Source organism: Cupressus sempervirens, chromosome 9, assembly GCF_028749045.1.
Source record: "Cupressus sempervirens isolate cs-2001-9-10 chromosome 9, ASM2874904v1, whole genome shotgun sequence".
Lineage (NCBI taxonomy): Eukaryota > Viridiplantae > Streptophyta > Pinopsida > Cupressales > Cupressaceae > Cupressus > Cupressus sempervirens.
In genome coordinates this window covers 300,309,142-300,326,476 of record NC_143126.1, presented here as the reverse complement: position 1 = coordinate 300,326,476, position 17,335 = coordinate 300,309,142, and the positions used below count along the sequence as shown (strand labels likewise).

The window sequence follows — 17,335 nt, the reverse complement described above, 5'->3', positions numbered from 1 at the left end:
GAAAATCGTTAGTCTGCCAAAATCTTAATATTAGTGAGCTTAAGAAACTGTAACAATTAAGACATCAATGCTATAATTTTGAAAATTTAAAACCAACGACACAATTTTGATCAGCCTAAATAATGTACAAAGTTGACAAGTTTGTTTAAGGAGCAGCATGTGACTATACCCGCAACTGTAGAGCTTCTTGTTCAAATTGCAAAAAAGCTCCCTTGATGACTTTTGTCACATCTAGACACAAACAATTACATAATTAAGAAATTTATAAATGGTTCTCCATGTTGGAAAAAAATGGCACTGCACTCCTATAACATGAGATTCAAACCCAAAATATACACTGCATTCTAGAAGAAATTTGAATCAACCTAAAAGTACCAGACAGATCCTTCAAAATAACTAAAATAAACCATATTAAAAAAATTTGTTCAATGATAAACAAATGCAAGTGTACAGCCAATTAGCTACCTTCAATAAATGGCACATGTTCTATAAATTGAAACATGGACCAAGAAATTATCTTTCAGAAGGCTCAAAACTATTTGGTATGTACTACAACTAATTTAAATATTGACAAATGAGGATCCCTTCAAAATTAACTAAGATAACCAGTATCAAAGAATAATGATTTGTTAGTGTTAGGAATGTCACATCATTAGGCTTGTTAGTGTGTTAAGAATAATATCTGTGGGAATTATATTAGTATGTTTGTATTACGAGTTGTTCTATTTATGTAAAGAATTAGGTTATTTAGTGTGTTAGAATAATATGTGTGAGAATTAAATTCGTATTGTTTGTATTATGAGTTGTTACAATTACTCAGCTATGTACAGGTTTAGTTTTGGGAGATAAAACAGCTCTCCAATTATTTAGTATATGACAGTACTATATATCTATTTGTGTTCTTGAATAAAATATAGTAAAATTGAAGCACTGTCGAAAAGTCAAAATTCTGAACTCTGAATCTCAGTGTTATGAAAACATTGAAGCCTATGAAGCATAATGAAGAGGCAATACACCAGCTATATGATGTACTAAGCTCAAACTATGCATGCGCAGTGTAGAACATTTTGGCCCCTGATTTAGTACGCCTTCCTTGTCTAGTTCCATCCTCCCTTCTTCATCTTACTCTTCTTCCTCATTCTCTTAAGTCCAATGCCAATTCCTAGCTTACAATCCGGCTCCGCAAATCAATGAGATGTCTTTTTCCTTCACTTTCAATGGATAAAGAGTGCTTCGAATTATGGTTGGCCTTCGCTATGATCAACCATCCTCTGCCAAGTAAAGCATCGCATCCCTTCTTTTCTATTGTGATGACTACGAAATTTAAGAACTATTGTGTTCCAACCATCACTTTTTGGGCCATGAGTGTGCCAAGTAGTTTTATGCCATGTTAGTCTACCCCTACCGGGTAGAATGTAGGCGGCGATGGTGTCGGTTTGGCCAAAGCTTTTCATGTCTCCTCAGGGAGTACATTTACTTCCGATCCTCCATCTGCAATAGTATTAGTGAGTTTATGGATCATGAATTCCATTTCCACTATGGCAGGGGTCCTTCCTATTTTGATAGTAAACAACATGGGATTTGGGGGTGGGGATTCCCTTTGTGGAGTACTCCTTACTTCTTCTTCTATGCCCTTGTCTTTTCTTTTGCTCGTATGGTTATCTTCCCTGCTAGAAATTGTTACCCTTAATTGAGGTAACATTTCTAGTAGGTCCTCTACCCTTATCGGTATGGTAGCCTACAACATCTATTTTATATGTTGGTCTCCGATGCTGACCATACAAAAATATTTGTTGCCTCCTGAGTTTGACTTTGTTTCCCTTCCACTGCCAACTATGCTTCCTTCAACCATTCCTTCTCAATCTAGAGATCCAGGTATGAGGCTTCCTTTGCTTGAAGTCTGGTAGTCATCATTATTTTCTCTTCTGGTTTTGTGACTTGCAACATGCTCACTGCTTTCCCCTTTGGACACTCAACATATTCATACTTCCCTAGCACATACTACTAGCACAACATGCTTCCGCCACTTTGTTGATTTTGGCATTCTCGTGCAAAATGCCCCCACTTGTTGCACCTTCTACATTGTATCATTGGGCAGCCTTTTGCGTCGAACTGGATATGACTCCGCGGCATGTTATTATTGTTGTTATTGTTGTTTCCAAGTTTATTATTCCAATAGCCTCCTGGGGAGACATTGGAAGTTGTGGTTCTTGAAGGTGTGGTGGGTAGGATTGTTGGTTCTGCGATTAGGAGAACTTGCGTCTGCTTACCTTCAGATTGTATGGGCACTCATTCAAGGAGTGTCCCACAATTTGTTTGGATGATTGGCACTTGTGTGCCCCTCATTTCTGCATTCCATGCGCCAGAATTCTTTGTTTTCTTTGGCTTCTTCCCCCCACCCCCCCCCCCTCCATTTCCTTCATCATACACATCATTTCCTTACAGAGTCCCTCCATTGTTTGGGATTCACCATCGCTATTGCCATCACTCACTTTCCTTTTGTTCCTTGACGTTCACTCTCACTTTCAATATCCATTTCCTAATCACATGCATCCTTATACGTGCAAGGGGGTACCATCTTCATTTTCTTCCAAATGGGGAGAGTTAAACCCTCTCTAAACCACCTCTTTTTCAATTCATCTGTTGGTTTCTTCTCCAACTTACCTTTAGCTCCTTCAACCTCTAATGGTAGACCCGAACATTCTTGCCCTTTCCTTGGCATGTATTGCATATTCTCGGCCACTAACTCATCATCATCCCGCAATAGCCAAAATTGTCTCAAAAGTTTTCTGCAAAATGCTCTAGGTTACCTTTTGAGTGGCTTGAAGGTTGGCAGAAAAGTCAATGGCTATACCTCATAGAATAGCGGGAAAAGACCCAATAATGTTCACCTTCTTGCCCGATTGCCTCCCAAACGGTCAAGCGGATCTACAATGTCGGGGTGGGTCTTTCAACCCTTCACTGATAAACTTGCGAAGTTTTTGTTTGTCTAGGGTATTTGACATTTTTCTTCCCTGACCTCCCTGTATTATGTAAATTTGTTTCTCTATGTCCCCTTGGTACTTCTCTTGTACCGTCAAGTTGTAAGACCTCCCTTCTTCTACCCTCTTCTAGTATACCTTGGTGGTACCAGGACTCTAACATTCCTGGGGCCTTCAGCTTTATTGGCCCTATTCTTACTTCGTCGCATATGGCCAACCCCATTATTTGGTGTACCATACTTTTGAATAAGTCGAACACCTCTCATTCCAAGCTTCTTTCTTTGTCACTAGTTTAAGAATGCACAGACAATTCTATTTCACCTAACTGACTTCCCCAACTATCTATATCTCCTTTATTTTGTGTTGTACCAAATATTAATTCCACCTCAACAGTTTTACCAAGTGGCGCCCCTCCCTTTATTCTCACTGGGCTTGTGAGGACTGTAGTACCCTTCAAAAGGTTTTGCAACCTTCGTCATCTTTCTATCTGTTGTATTTGTAAGGATCATCTCACTCTAGCCTCATTTTCCTCTAGGTGTGTCTCCTTGTAATGCCTCTTGTCCTTAGTCGATAGAAGGGGCATTAATTTTTAAAGTTAGTAGGTGTGTGACATTTGTTTGTGTCCCAAAGTTCCTCCTCTTGTCGATTCCTTTCATAGGATCTTTGCAGTATTTGTTGCCTCCGTTGTTCTCTTGGGTTATTCTCTCTTTCTTCTTCTACTTCTATCAACCTACATGCCAATAACCTTGGAAGGCTCCCCAAGAGATCGTTCACTGTAATTTCAGCTCATACCATATCGGTGGGAAAGCCCTCTACTCCATCTCCCACCATACGTACTAGTCTACTGCTATTTCCCACGCCTAAACGGGGTCCTTTGTCAATTATCCTCCCAAGTTACTTCCTCCTCCTCAATGTCACTGTCTGTTATCACTACTTGTTGGACGTAAGTACAAACCATTATACTTCCATTTTATTCACTTGTCCCTTCTAGACCTCCAGGTTTGTACTAGGCAACGGCGCCAGAAATGTTATGTGCCAAGTATGGAAGTATTAACCTGCCCAATATGGCAATATGGTTACATGCCAGATATGGAAGTGATCCTTAGAGCAAAGCTACATACCAATGCAAGATTTTTTTTAAAATAACATAAACAACTATAATATGGAAGTCACAAGACAATGGTAGAATATCAGTTTTATTGATTGTACCAAAGTATTACATAACCCACATTACCAATATTACCAACATGTCCCTGGTGGTTCCCAACAACCCTTACATATAGCATTCCAATTGGTTAAGGAAACCAACTGTCGTGACTCTTTGGTACATCTTATTTCATAACAAGTCTATTTTATTCACTAATTACTTTATTACTAACCTAAAAACTTTAACATTTCAAGAAGTTCAAAAAATTGCAAGTACAATCAAGTACAAAACCATAGCAATGAGAAAATTTCTAGAAAGATACTGAAGAAATTTTGAGAAGATGAAGTAATTTAGAAATATGCCATCACAATTGAAGGCTTGATAATGTTGAGTATCAAGAGATATTTTCCCATCACAAAGAGTTAATCAAGTCTACAACATAAGGATGTTGAGGTGGCATCCACTTGTCTTCTTCCAATCAGAAAATTCCAATTACAAGCACATTCAATCAAATTATTCCAAGTTTAAATTTGTCTCATTGGATCTCAAAATCATTGTAATTTTCCTATTGGCCCATGGGGTGGTGCCTTCATGCGATTGGTTGATAGGGTGGCAACCCTAATTAGGGTTTCTAATGAGTCAATATTGGCCCTTGATCTAGAATCGATCTTGGCCCTCCATTGTAATTGAACAATTATAAAAGGCCAAGGCTTCTCATTTGAAAGGGGTTAGAAGCTAACTAGTGGCACAAGTAGAGTAGGAGAGGAGACTTGGTGAAATCGTTGCCATAATGTTGTCAAAGTAATTGATGATTCATTGCTGGTCTTCATGGTGAGTTACTTAATGTTGCTTTGAAGAGTTGTATGGTTTCTCCAATGCCTCACTTAGATTAGATTTTGTTTCATGCTAAGTAGAAGTAGAAGTAGAAGTAGATGAATGGAAGATATTGGTGAATGGTGTGATATTGGTGAAGCTAGTGTCCATACCTTGTGGTTCTTGATGATTGTAAGTAATAGTGTAAGGTTGGTCTAAGCACAAATTGCAAGTGTTTAACTTCTATTAGAGATGTTTATGTAGATTTCCATAGGGTGTTTGGTTGAGCATTAACAATCTGAAAATCACTCCTCTCTCTAGAGAATGATAGTAGCCTCCTATCCCTAGTTGATTTGGCAAAGCAGGGATTGGTTAGAGGCTCACCCCATCATCAATATTATCCTACATTTCTAGAGTAAGAAGGCTTTTATTTCCTTGCAATTTGTTGGTTGAAAGTGTTTGAAGAATTGAAAAGTTGGCAAGAATATGAAATCTCTAGGTCTGCCCTTGATAAGACTTAGTCGAAATTCCCCTTTCTTTGAGTCTGAAGAAGATACTCTTGTACTTGTCCCTTCTTCATTTGAACTTTCATCTTCTTAATTTGTGCTCTATGTTTGTATTGAAGGCTTTGGTACCACTATGTGCCTTAACTTCTTCTTTGGCTCCCCACCTCCAAGCCCTATTCCAAACGTATCCATATGAAACCAATATGCCATGGTCAGCTTAAAGGGTTCCACCCTGTTTGCTTGTACGAATGTCCTTCTGTGCTCCTCAACCAACTGTGTTCGAACTACTTCTAGGAATAGGGATCTAGCATGATGAGGCATGTAGAATGCTTTATGCTTTAACTGCAAGAATTCCCTTAACCTTTTTAATAGGAGTTGCCCCCAGTTGTAAACCATTCCCACATTCAGTCTGTTCACTGTGGGTAACATCCAGATGGTAATGTCTAATGTGCAGCTCCCACCAATGAGTTTGCTCTTTACCAAGTCCACAATGCCCCTCCATTCTTCACTGGCTATAAATATTTTCTTTAGGCCCAACTGTTATTCTTGCCTAGAATATTGTCTCATTCTTGTTCAGTGAGATTGCTCCTGCACACGAGTCCCAGCAAGTTTTTCTTCTCCTCCAATGTCATTTTTGTTGGGATTTTGGTTAAATCATATCCTATGTTAGGAACCCCAAATACTTTGCTTATCTCTTTTGTAGAATATGAAATAGTGAGGATTTTGGAATCGCTGATTTATGCCCTTTCTTGTTGTATCCAACAACCACAGTTCTCAACACAAGATCAAACTCCTTTAAATCAAAAATGGGAATTAAAATTATTTTATCTACCTTTGTTTTGCATAATGCTTCCTACTGTAAATGATTCTCTTCTGCATTTTCCCACCATATCTGGCACTCGCTCCCTTTTACACTTTCAAATGTGACAGTGGTAGTAGTAATCTTTTATTGCACAATGGTAGCAATAATATTTTATGTGCCCCTCCCTTTGTCCTTCTTAGCATACACCATTTTCCTTTATTGCAATGCTTTGTCTTTTCTTGAATCAATAAATGTTCCTATGCATGGGTTCCCAATGCTTGTCTTCACCATCTTGTAATTATTTTTAAATACCCTTGTTGTCTTTAGGATTCCAGTCTTTGGACTATCTTCTTCCACATGTCTCAATCTTCCACAAAGTTTCTACATGTAGACGACGCTCTTTCCAATGTTTATAATCACTGCATACTGCTCCTTTTATTCTTCTATGTCGTACATCGTACGGCAAGCTTCTCCCTCCATTAGTACGGCCCCTACTACTCCTACCTGTACGGCCCCACTACTCATACGTTGTCTTGGTCTGATGTCTGTGTTTCTTTTCTTATTGTTTGTACGTCATACAGAATTCTTCTCTTCTTGCTCCATGTTTGTATCTTGTACAGCAACAGCTCCTTCCTTGCTTTGATCATATGGAGGTCGTACAATTATCCTCCCTTCTTGTCGTATGCCATTTTGAGTCTCGTTATTATTCTTCTCAACACAATCCCCTATTTTGTTCCTGTGTTGAGATGTGCACCACCCAATGGCTCCAACTCCAATGCTAACAATCCTTCGTGCTCCCAAATTGTCTAGCCGTACTTGGGTTTTTTTTCTTTCTGCTATTGTACGAGCTCTTTTTTGTGGATGGACTGCCCTTGTAATTAATTTATAGTCCTTGTGTTCTAGGTTTTGCTTTTGTATGTCCCTTCTTTCTATTTCTCTCTTTATTTTATTTAATTGTCTACCTTTCTCTTTTGTTTCTATGGAGTAAATATGGAAAGTCTCGTTCCTCTCTTTATAGGGTTTCAATTTGGACCCATTCACCAAGTCTTTTAAGGGGTTATTATCTAAAGTTGACAACTTTATTTCTCCATTTACCCTCACTTCTATTGTTCTATATGGTCCCAATGTAATAATCCATACTTATTCTGGTCAAAGAAAATCAAGTTTGGATTAGAGGCATTTTGTCAAACAATTGGCATGTATTCCCGGGTCTTTTGATATGGCTGCAAGAAATCCGGCTCTAGAGATACAATAATATGACTAAAAGACTTTGAAACAACAATGTGAAAACTCAGGAATTGACAGTTCAGAATTTATATTACTCTACTACAGCAGTCCTCTTACAAAACTTTCTATTCTGAAAACATAGAGGAGTGATTACATGAATGTATACCACATACTTATTAATGCTTGCATTACCAACATGAGTTTATAACAGAAATAAGTAGAACCTAGTGTAATTCACAAATGACTGGGGAGTTATGTTGTTGTCTACGGTATACCCTCAGTGATCTTAGTTCTAATCTATCAACTTCAAATAGCTCCAGCATGCTCACCAGTTGCTGGAAAACGTGTCATAACACAGTGTTCTTGGCCCGTGACTTTACTGCAGATAATGGTGCCCTGTGGGTGTGCTCGTGGTAAGGTTGGGTGTGTCGGCAGTCTTCCTTTCACTAACCCATGACCCTTGCTGAAGTGAGCGTTGCCAGTGTTGTCAACTGTTGTCAACAGATATCACCATACCAGACTAATGTAGGGGTTCCAAACATTAACACAGCTATGGGGACTGTTTACTATGTCGTCCAGCTTTCTTCAACACTCCCTTGCATCCCTGCTACCATTGGTATGATGCCAGACCAAATGTTGATAACGTCTAAACCAATGTCATATGAAAATGGATATACACAAGGTTCTCTCCACCATTATCTCAACTAAGGAATAACAGACCTCTCTTCCTGTCGTCCAAACATAAAATGCCAATACTGACTTGTATGTACCAGTTCCTTGAAATAGCTTCAAACACCTGTACTCTCTCATGTCGCTGAACTTCCACTTGTAAATCTTCAAAGCATCAACCTGGAATCACAGTTCTGAAGTGCAAATGTGAGACACTAGGTTTGCGTCTCGTCTCACTGTTTTTCCTTAAGGGGTTTCGTCCCTAAGAAATATCCAGTCACCTTTAAGCAACTTTTAGGACTTGTAAAATAACATATATTCGTGGTGTCAATCTTGTTGCCCCACTTTTCACCATATACAAATTTTGCAAAGTGGAGAGTGAACTAATGTCATGTTCTGTCAAGTCGGGTCAATAGGTCTTTCTTCTTTAGGTGCTGAGTTTCTCCATCGGATTTTTATCTTTTCCCTTCTCCCGTATCACATTTAGCCCGGGTGGGTATTTCTTGGTTGTCATGAGTCTTAGGGGTAGTTTAGAGCCATCCTCGATGGAGATTCTCGATTTGTGCTACATCTTTTGATTTCCATGCAGCTCGTTTGATCTGGAGTTGGAGAAAATTGAATCGGCGGAAAATCAAGTTCCGGCTTCTCCTCGGCGGGTTTTCGCACGCCGAAGGCAAATTTCCGCAAAGACTGGCAAATGCTATTTGTAAGCTTCCTTGAAGTAAAGTGAATCATGTTAAGAAAAGATCGTTCAAGTGATGTCATGATCTCACAGCGAGAACCATTTTAAAGCTTGGAAAATGATCGGGATAAACGTCGACAGAAAACCAGAAAAGAGCTTCTCCATGGCAGACTTCGAAGTCAGTAATCAGTTTTTCGAAAAGGTCTATGTAAAGGAATTGAGAAAGCCAATGGGCCCCGCCCCTCACTTTCGAAGTTAGTTTTGTGTTTTCCGGAAGCTTAAAATAAAGTGAATAGGGCAAAGGATGTAAAACAATGGGCTTTGGCGGAAAAACAAGTTTCCTCTTCTCCATTGCGGGTTTTCGCACCCAGACGGTGAAACTCTGCGGCGATCCATAAATGTTATCTGTAGGCTGAAACAAGGAAAGAATAAGCATCGGCGGAAAACTCAAAAGTAGCTTCTCCTTTGGCGGACTTCGAAACAAGAGGTAAACTTTCCGCAGAGGCCTAAATAGAAAGGTAAAGTTATTAGACGGGCCCCATTTTTCATTCGCGAAGCCTCTTTGGTGTTTCCCGAACGTTTTTAGTAAAGTGCTTAGGGTTGAAAGGTAAAAAAAAGCTTAAGGGGAAAATCGGAAATCTGCTTCTCCGTTGTGGGTTTTCTACCCTCGAAGGCCATTTCCCACACTTCAGAGAAAGTCATTCCTGCAAGCATGGTAAGTATGTGATTTGGTTGCAGATTATTTTGGGCGAATAAATAGAAGTTAATCAATGGATTAATTAGGTTTTTGCAAGTAGAATTGACCTAAGCGGATTTTGCCCAAGGAAGTACTCCGTTCGTGTTTTCCCGAAAGACAGATGAAACGGGAAGTAAATCGCTAATTAATGAGAGTTACCATTGAGCCAACGGAAACAGTGAAAAGACAAAGATAAATCCATTAGAACCTTTACATCCACCAATCCACCGGATTTACCCTTAATTTCGCTCGTGTGGTGCGATTTATGAAATTCAACGGGCAAATCTAAGGTTATTTTATAAAAAGGGATGTAACAGATTTTCAAACTCCCGTTTCACTGTTATACTGTTGTACTAAATAGTGCTTTCAAGTAATTTTCGAGTTACAGAGTTTGCTCCTTGTATCAATTGCAATTGTTTGAACTATTGCTATCATGCATCAAATAAAATGGCAACAAGATTCACGGGTTTCGATGGATTGGGTGGAATTAAGTCAGCATGGTTGACTATCACAGATACTTCACTTTGTTTCTATGATATGCAAGATTTTCAAAGGAGATTGAGAGCAGAGCCAATCCACCCCATAACAGAGAAACTTCGGGGAAGCGGATTAGTAGAAGCAGCTGGGTTCCCTGTAGCAGTACAAGCCCCGGAGTTGATTTTAGAATGCATCAATCATTACAACCTGGATACAAGGCAGGTTCTATTGCCTGATCAGACAGTGTTGATTTCAATCGATCGACAATCAGTAGTGAATTGCTTGCGGATTCCAGAACGGGAGGAGTTCTCTGATTTGATGATGAGTGGAGCCATGTCCGAGCACTCTTTGAAGAAGATGTTTTGGAGGAGAGAGATCATGCAGTCTTGGTTTTAGAAGCCAAGGGGAGCTAAGAGTAAAGTCCCTAAAACTCTTTTCGGCACGGACCTCAAACCAAAAATTGTTGACATTTTGGTTCTGTTGCATCGACTCAAAGGTGAGGTAGAAGCTTTTAATTTTGTAGAGCAGTACTTCTTTTTGGTGCAAGTTATTTGCTCAGACACACAGTATATTGACTGGGCGCATGAGGTTAGTGAACAGCTTTCTAGGGCTCTCAGTGCAGCTAAGTTTTATAATTCTTTTTATATGTCCTCATTCTTGATATACATGTTGGCTTCTCTTCAATTGTGGCCGGGACTCCCTAGAATTGAGGATTTCCCTGATAATGTAAAAAGTTATGAGTTTTATCCATGCTTGCAATTACAGAATAGTTATGCAGAATACATCCATGTAAATGATGCATTCACCAGGAGGATTTGCAGGGAACTATAGGGGCGCCCAGAGCGGAGATTCAGTCCAGAAGCGATGGCGATCATCAGCCAATTTGGCAATTACTTCCTCCAGTTCTCATCATTTTCTTATTTGCGTCTTGCAGCATTCGACGGATTCCCACTGAAGCTGCCTAGGTATCCAGATGATATGATCGTGCTCGTGGAGATCGTGAGGCAAGCAATACAAGTGAATGTGTTGAGCACCAGCCTGAGGAAGAAAGGGTATGAATTCCCTATAAAAGTGGGAGCATACAGTTGCGAAACCAGATCAGATGCTAAGAATATACTCAAAGCATTTGAAAGTAAATACAAATTGGAAGAGTATGAAGCAGTAAGGCCCCTGTTTGATCCTAATGGATATGCCAGAGATGTACTCCAGATTGGAAGCATAATCAAACATGTGACAACCATGGAGGATTATTGGGCAGATTGTAAGGATGAGCTGGAGAGTCGAGATCGTGCCTTTGCCAAATTTACAATTGATCAGGTAAAGACATATGGAATAAATTTAGATGTGGAAGGGCTGGATGATGACGGTCAAAATATGTACAGTAATACATATTTGACAAAATTGAGGAATACTCCCATTAGCTCTGAACCATATGTTGACATAGAAGAAAATTTTGATGTCATGATGGCAAGGATTATCAAAAGAACTGGGAAGTGGGTTGAATGGACAGCTAAGAAAGGCCGAAGCAAGAGCAAAGCTACTCAAGCTTCTCCAGCTGTAGCTACTCCTGCTTCATCTCAAAGTGTCACTCCCAGTGCTACTGCCACAGCTGCTCAAAGACCAGCCCAATCTGCGGGAGGAGGTGACCAGCCCCCGGAGAAGCATGTTCCAATAACCCCAACCTGTCAAGGGGGATCACTACTAGTCATTGGAGCTCAAGCTGAAGCTGAAAAAGAAACGGAGGAACAAAAAGATGGATCTCCCGCTCCAGTCTCACCTCCGCATGCTGCTCTTCCCCCATCTCCTCAAGCTTCTCCAACTCCATCTCTTCATGTTGCCCCTGTCTTATCCCCCCGTCGTAGCCCTACTCCATCTGTAAGCCCTCCTGTTCTTAAGCCTACTGGTTCTCCTATTCAGATAGTAGAGATTGGAGATGATAAAAGTAGTAGTAGCGAATCCACTGAGTCTAATGAAGCTGCCAAGAAAGCTCAAGAAGAAGAGAAAGCTCCCGGTTCATCTCGGCTCCTTTCTCGAGATCCAAAGACCCCCTTTTCTGCAGCTACAGCAACGACTCTAGTAAAGAAGAAAATGTTCAGCATTGAATCACTCGGAACAACCTCCAAAGTGATTAATACAGAGTCTTGGCTTGAGGATACTTTGGAGAAGAGGAAAAGAAAAGATGAAAATTTCCCTTCAAAGGATGTATCTCAAGCGGTTCGCTCAGGATCTGCCTTAGTAAAAACTAAAAAGCAGAAGACCTTGTCAATATTGGGACGAGATCCAGAAACAGGGCACCTAACTATGGAGGTAGCAAAACCAAACAAGGCAGGGAGAATTGAAGATATGACACCAGAAGACTTCACTTTGCACTCAATTGATCTTGGAGAAGCTAGACATGATACAAAAGTAGGCCTATGGAAATCGAGTAATGAGGTGATAGAAGAGCAACTGGAGGATCTCAAGTCATCGAAGGTCAGAATGAAAGCAGAAATAGAGGAGTTGAGAAGATTCATCCGGCAATTAGTTGTTCCATTGGCAACTATCATTGGTGTGCCTGCCATTGAAAATCCTCCAGCAGAAGAGGTACAAGCCTTCATATCACAGCTCCAGAAAGATAGGCATTTTGGTCAGATTGGAAAAGAATGGATTGAGAAGCTCAGTTCAGATGGAGCTGTTATGATTGATCAAATTGGGAATGTTATCCTTCGGTTAGAAATTGAGAAGGATAACATCACTTCTAATCATAACACTTTGGCCGCAGAAAAGGCAAGGTGCGACGAATGCATTTCTCTCCTAAATATGATCATCCAAATGAAAGCAAAAGAGGCAGTTGAAGCAAAGATTTTGAAGAAGGGAACTGAGCCTCTGTTCGAATGGCTTCAAAACATGCAATTCAAGCAGGAGAAGATTCAAGAGGCAGAGGAAGGACTCAAAGAAACAAAGGAAAAGGTGAAGAAGATCCAAGACAGAGCATTTGAGCTCATGCGAGGATTACACACTGACTCACAAAGCAGTGGGCAAGGAAAGGTTCCCATTGAGATAGAAGTAATGAAGAATAACTTCTCCACATACTTGAGTAACCTATTTCGAATGACTTCAAGCAGTCAAAACAGAGTGGTAGAGTTGCAGACACTGAGTGGATGCGTGCATGTGGCAACTGGAGAGTTAACAAGTCAGTTGGGTGCAGTAAAGGAGTTAGCTCGGGAGCATTCAAAGTGGCTCTTGAGATTCACCAATGTACATGTGCCTAGTCAAGAGGAGATGATCCCAATTATAGTGGCTGCTAGAACATGTAGAGCAAAAACTGAAAAGGGAAAGAAGTCTAAATGACTTATTTAACACTCCTTTTCTGTTCTTTGATGTAAATGTTGCAAATTTTCGTAAATTTTGAAATCCGACGAACTAGCATCTTGCCATTTGTCATATTCAGAAGATGAACCAATTGAAATTCCCATTGTAACGGTCATCTCTCAAATCCTATATGTATGAAATTCAATGATAAATCAAAGGTCGGCAAATTTTGGTGGGAAGTACTATCTGTTGCAGAGACAATTGAATGGCACTTCGTTTCAATCATTTTTCGTTCCAATAGGTACTGTAATTAGTTAGTTTTTCCTTTCTACGTTACAGAGAACTAAGAAAGAACAGAGTTTCTTTTCCCCTGTTTTCTGGAATTCAAATGGATGTGATAAGTATTGTTATATTTCATTTGACGAAAGAATTCTGTTAGTTTTCCCAATTCATCAGTTGTAGTTCAGATTTAGATTTCAACTTATTTTAGTCTTGCTTGGATGGACTTATGAATTCATAAGAAGTGTGGATACATAGATCTGTTTCAATATTGAGAAATTTTTCTTGCCTGAATTAAGTTCTAGTTAGGCTTAATTTGGTTTTTCCTCTCCTGCTCTTGGGTTAAGAGCATACCCCATAGTAGGAATTAGAGATAAAACATAATTCATTGAATATCATTTACATAGGGAGTTGTACCTCAATTCAAAGGGAAACTAAATATTCTTAGAAATGATTTCCCAACTGTTGTGTAAAGTTGTTCTTCATTATAAATTTGGGCACATTAAAAAAAAAAGAAAAAGGACAAATCTGTTTACCAACAGATTTTTGGCGACTCCGCCGGGGACACGAACAGTCGCTTGATCAAAAAGCCCATGTCATGAGGAAAAATGGTACTGCCTCATGAAAACGTAATCCCAGTGCTCCAACCTAACCTTGGTTTTCAAGACGACCAAGAGGATATAATTTCATCTCTTAACACATTTGTTTGGAGGCACAGAAGGAACACTGAACATTATCAAAATGCTAGCCAAATATTAAAGGAAGAAGAAAGAAGAGCTGAAGCTTTTGAGAGAGCTGTTCAAAGGAGAGATATCCAGAGAGCAGAAAGACTATTAAGACAGTAAGCTTAGAGTTAAATCAGACCTAGCATCCTGGAACAATTTAGGTTCCTCAGAAGTACCAAGAAACAAGGTGGGTAAGATTCCACTTTTGATAAATTAACAGAGCTCGGTTTTCCTATCTTAGAAGTTCCAAAACGGAAAAGGTGAAGGTAAAAGTCGGAGCAGACCCCCTTCCCCTGTTAGAAGTGATGACGCCAGCACTTCGCATTCCACTTGTCAGGTGCTAGCACTTCACGGAGTTACTGCACCTCCAATTGTTAACTTTCCGCCATTTACTGCTAGAACAATCATGGCTGCTCCATGGGCCGCGGCAACAGGGCCGCTAGCGCTAAATGCTTATCATCCACTTCCAACTGGTTCAAGGAAGAACTTCCCTAAATTCTCAGGTGATGGGAAAGTCACAACAAATGAACACATTAAAGCATTCTTCGCAGCTACCCATATATTGGGGGTGGGACATGAAGATATCGCTGTAAGATTGTTTGTAGAGACCCTTACAGATAATGCAGCAGACTAGTTTTATCATTTAGCTGATGGTTCAATAACAGATTGGGACATGATGAGAACTGAATTTGAAGCCAGATTCAAGACTGCAGAAGATGAACATGCCTTGCTAACGCAGTTGACTTCAATTAAGAAGCAGCCAACTATGAGCATGAGAGATTTCGTTGCCAACTTCAATAAGATTAATAGCAGAATTCCTACTGCTGATAGACCCACGCCTGGCAATTTAAAAACTTTCTTTATTAGTGCTATGCCTCCAGACATCAATTATGATCTGAGAAGAGCACGCCCTACTGATCTAGCTGACGCACAGAAGAAAGCTATTGAATGTGAAGATGACCTAATTTCCGCGGGAAAATGGAAACGAGAACTTCAAACTAAAGGGAATTCTAGTAATACCACGTCATCAAAAGAACTGATTCAGAAGTTGTCTAACGAGTTAGTAGCAATAAAAAGCAGATACCCGGATTCAATAATTCTTATCAACGGAATTACAAAACTCACCAGGTAGAAGCAATGAAAGTAGATTTCCGCAGCTTACAGGCTCACAACCTAGGTTGCAAATCGAAGCAGCACCGAAAAAGGGGAATATGTGCATCTTTCAAATAACCACAGATCATGACAGTGAGAATTGTCCGGAGACTGTTCGTATGATGCAATTGCTATCTACTAATGAATTAAATATTGCAGCTCCGTGTTCAGAACCTGATTCCTGTTCAAATGGCAACTCTAGAAATTTATTTTTAGAATATGAATCGGATTCTGAATCAAAGGGTGAGTGTTACGCAACTATTGATGGAACCTCATACACAGTACTTACTCGTGAACAAAGATTGAAGAATCAAACCTCTAATCATACTCACAAAGATAGCTCCAGTACTTCTACGAGTAAAGCACATACTAATCAGGAAACATCCACTTCGCAAACGGGTAAGGACCATACATCTTTTGATTTCATTCAATTTTGTGAAGAGTCAAAGGTTCAAATTTCCACTATTGATTATTTAAAGTCACATCCCTCTGAGCTAAAGAGATTAGTGGATAAATGTAAAGAAGGTACCTCAAACTTGAATCATAATGTGACGATTGAAATTGAAAATGAAACCTTAACATCTGGCTTGTTTAATCAAGAAGACTCTACTGTTTTAGTGGCTTTCCCTGGACAGAAGCTTGAACCTTTTTATATTTCATTGTATATTAATGGATGTAAACTCAGTAATTGCATAATAGATTCAAGTGCATCAGATAATGTTATGCCATATTCCGTAGCTAAAGCCTTGGGGTTGAATCTTACTAAAGTGCATGGGAGATGTTATTCTATGGATGCCAAGCAAGTCCCTCTGCTTGGACAAATTAAAGATGCACAAGTAGCTCTAGCCTCATACCCAGAAAAGAAACTCCTGTTAACCATTCTGGTAGCTGATATTCCTGCAAGTTATGGACTCCTTTTAAGTAGAAGTTTCTGCTGAGACTTAGGAGGAGAAATTAAGCTAGAATGGTCCCAAGCTGTGATACCTATTGGTAATAAGAAAGTCAAGTTAGAACCTGAAGAAAAAGCAAAATTCACAATCTTGAAATCGGATGATCCCAAAGCTCAAATTCTATATCAAGAATTGGAATTCAGTAATTATATGTTATTTACTGAAGAAGATTCAGGTAAACAAGTGAACGAGAATCAGGTTGAGAAGGTGCCTAATGAAGACAAAGAGACTTCTGATATCTGGACACTTAAATTTGATGGAAGTTGTGCTTCCTCAGGCTCGAGAGCTGGCGTAGTATTGATATCCCCAGAAGGAGAAGCTAAGCCCTTAGCTTTCAAATTAGAGTTTGGTAACACAAACAATACAGCAGAATATGAAGCTTTAATATTGGGGATAGTCACTGCAAAAGAAAGAGGGATAAAATTCTTAAAGGCACAAGGTGATGCAGAGCTTATTGTGAGACAAATCAAAGGACAGTACTCAGTGAAGAATCATAAACTGAAGAATTACAAGAACAGGGTGTGGGATGAGATAGAAGGTTTAGACGCCTTCTCCATTAGAGTTGTGCCAAGCGAAATGAATACAAAGGCTGACTCACTTGCAGTCTTTGCTTCCTTGTTACTCCCACATCCAGATTTTAAGGATAAAAAATATCAAATTGAAATTATATATCGATTTGCCGTCCCAGATAATATAGAATCCTGGCAAGTCTTTAATGATGATAAAAGTTTGCAGCTGTTTCTTGAAAATGACAAAGCTAGTTTTGAAACTGAGTCTCGCGAAGACGATGAACATAATAAAAGTGGTGAGGTCCAACTGAAAAGTAATATTATTCCCCCTTATTTTGTAGCTCTAGAAAAGTTGTTTAACAGACATGATGCTTATGTTAAGCAGAAAA

At 39.6% G+C, this 17,335-nt stretch overlaps 1 protein-coding gene across 1 annotated transcript in view; it reads right to left on the bottom strand.

The window, feature by feature from the left end:
- The window catches only part of LOC149538593 (ubiquitin-like-specific protease ESD4), a 54,929-nt gene that overhangs the window by 12,375 nt on the left and 25,219 nt on the right, over positions 1-17,335 (bottom strand). The window contains exon 4 of the mRNA XM_089799897.1: positions 170-231. Within this exon, the coding sequence (XP_089656023.1) occupies positions 170-231 (62 nt within the window). The remainder of the gene's footprint in view (positions 1-169; positions 232-17,335) is intronic.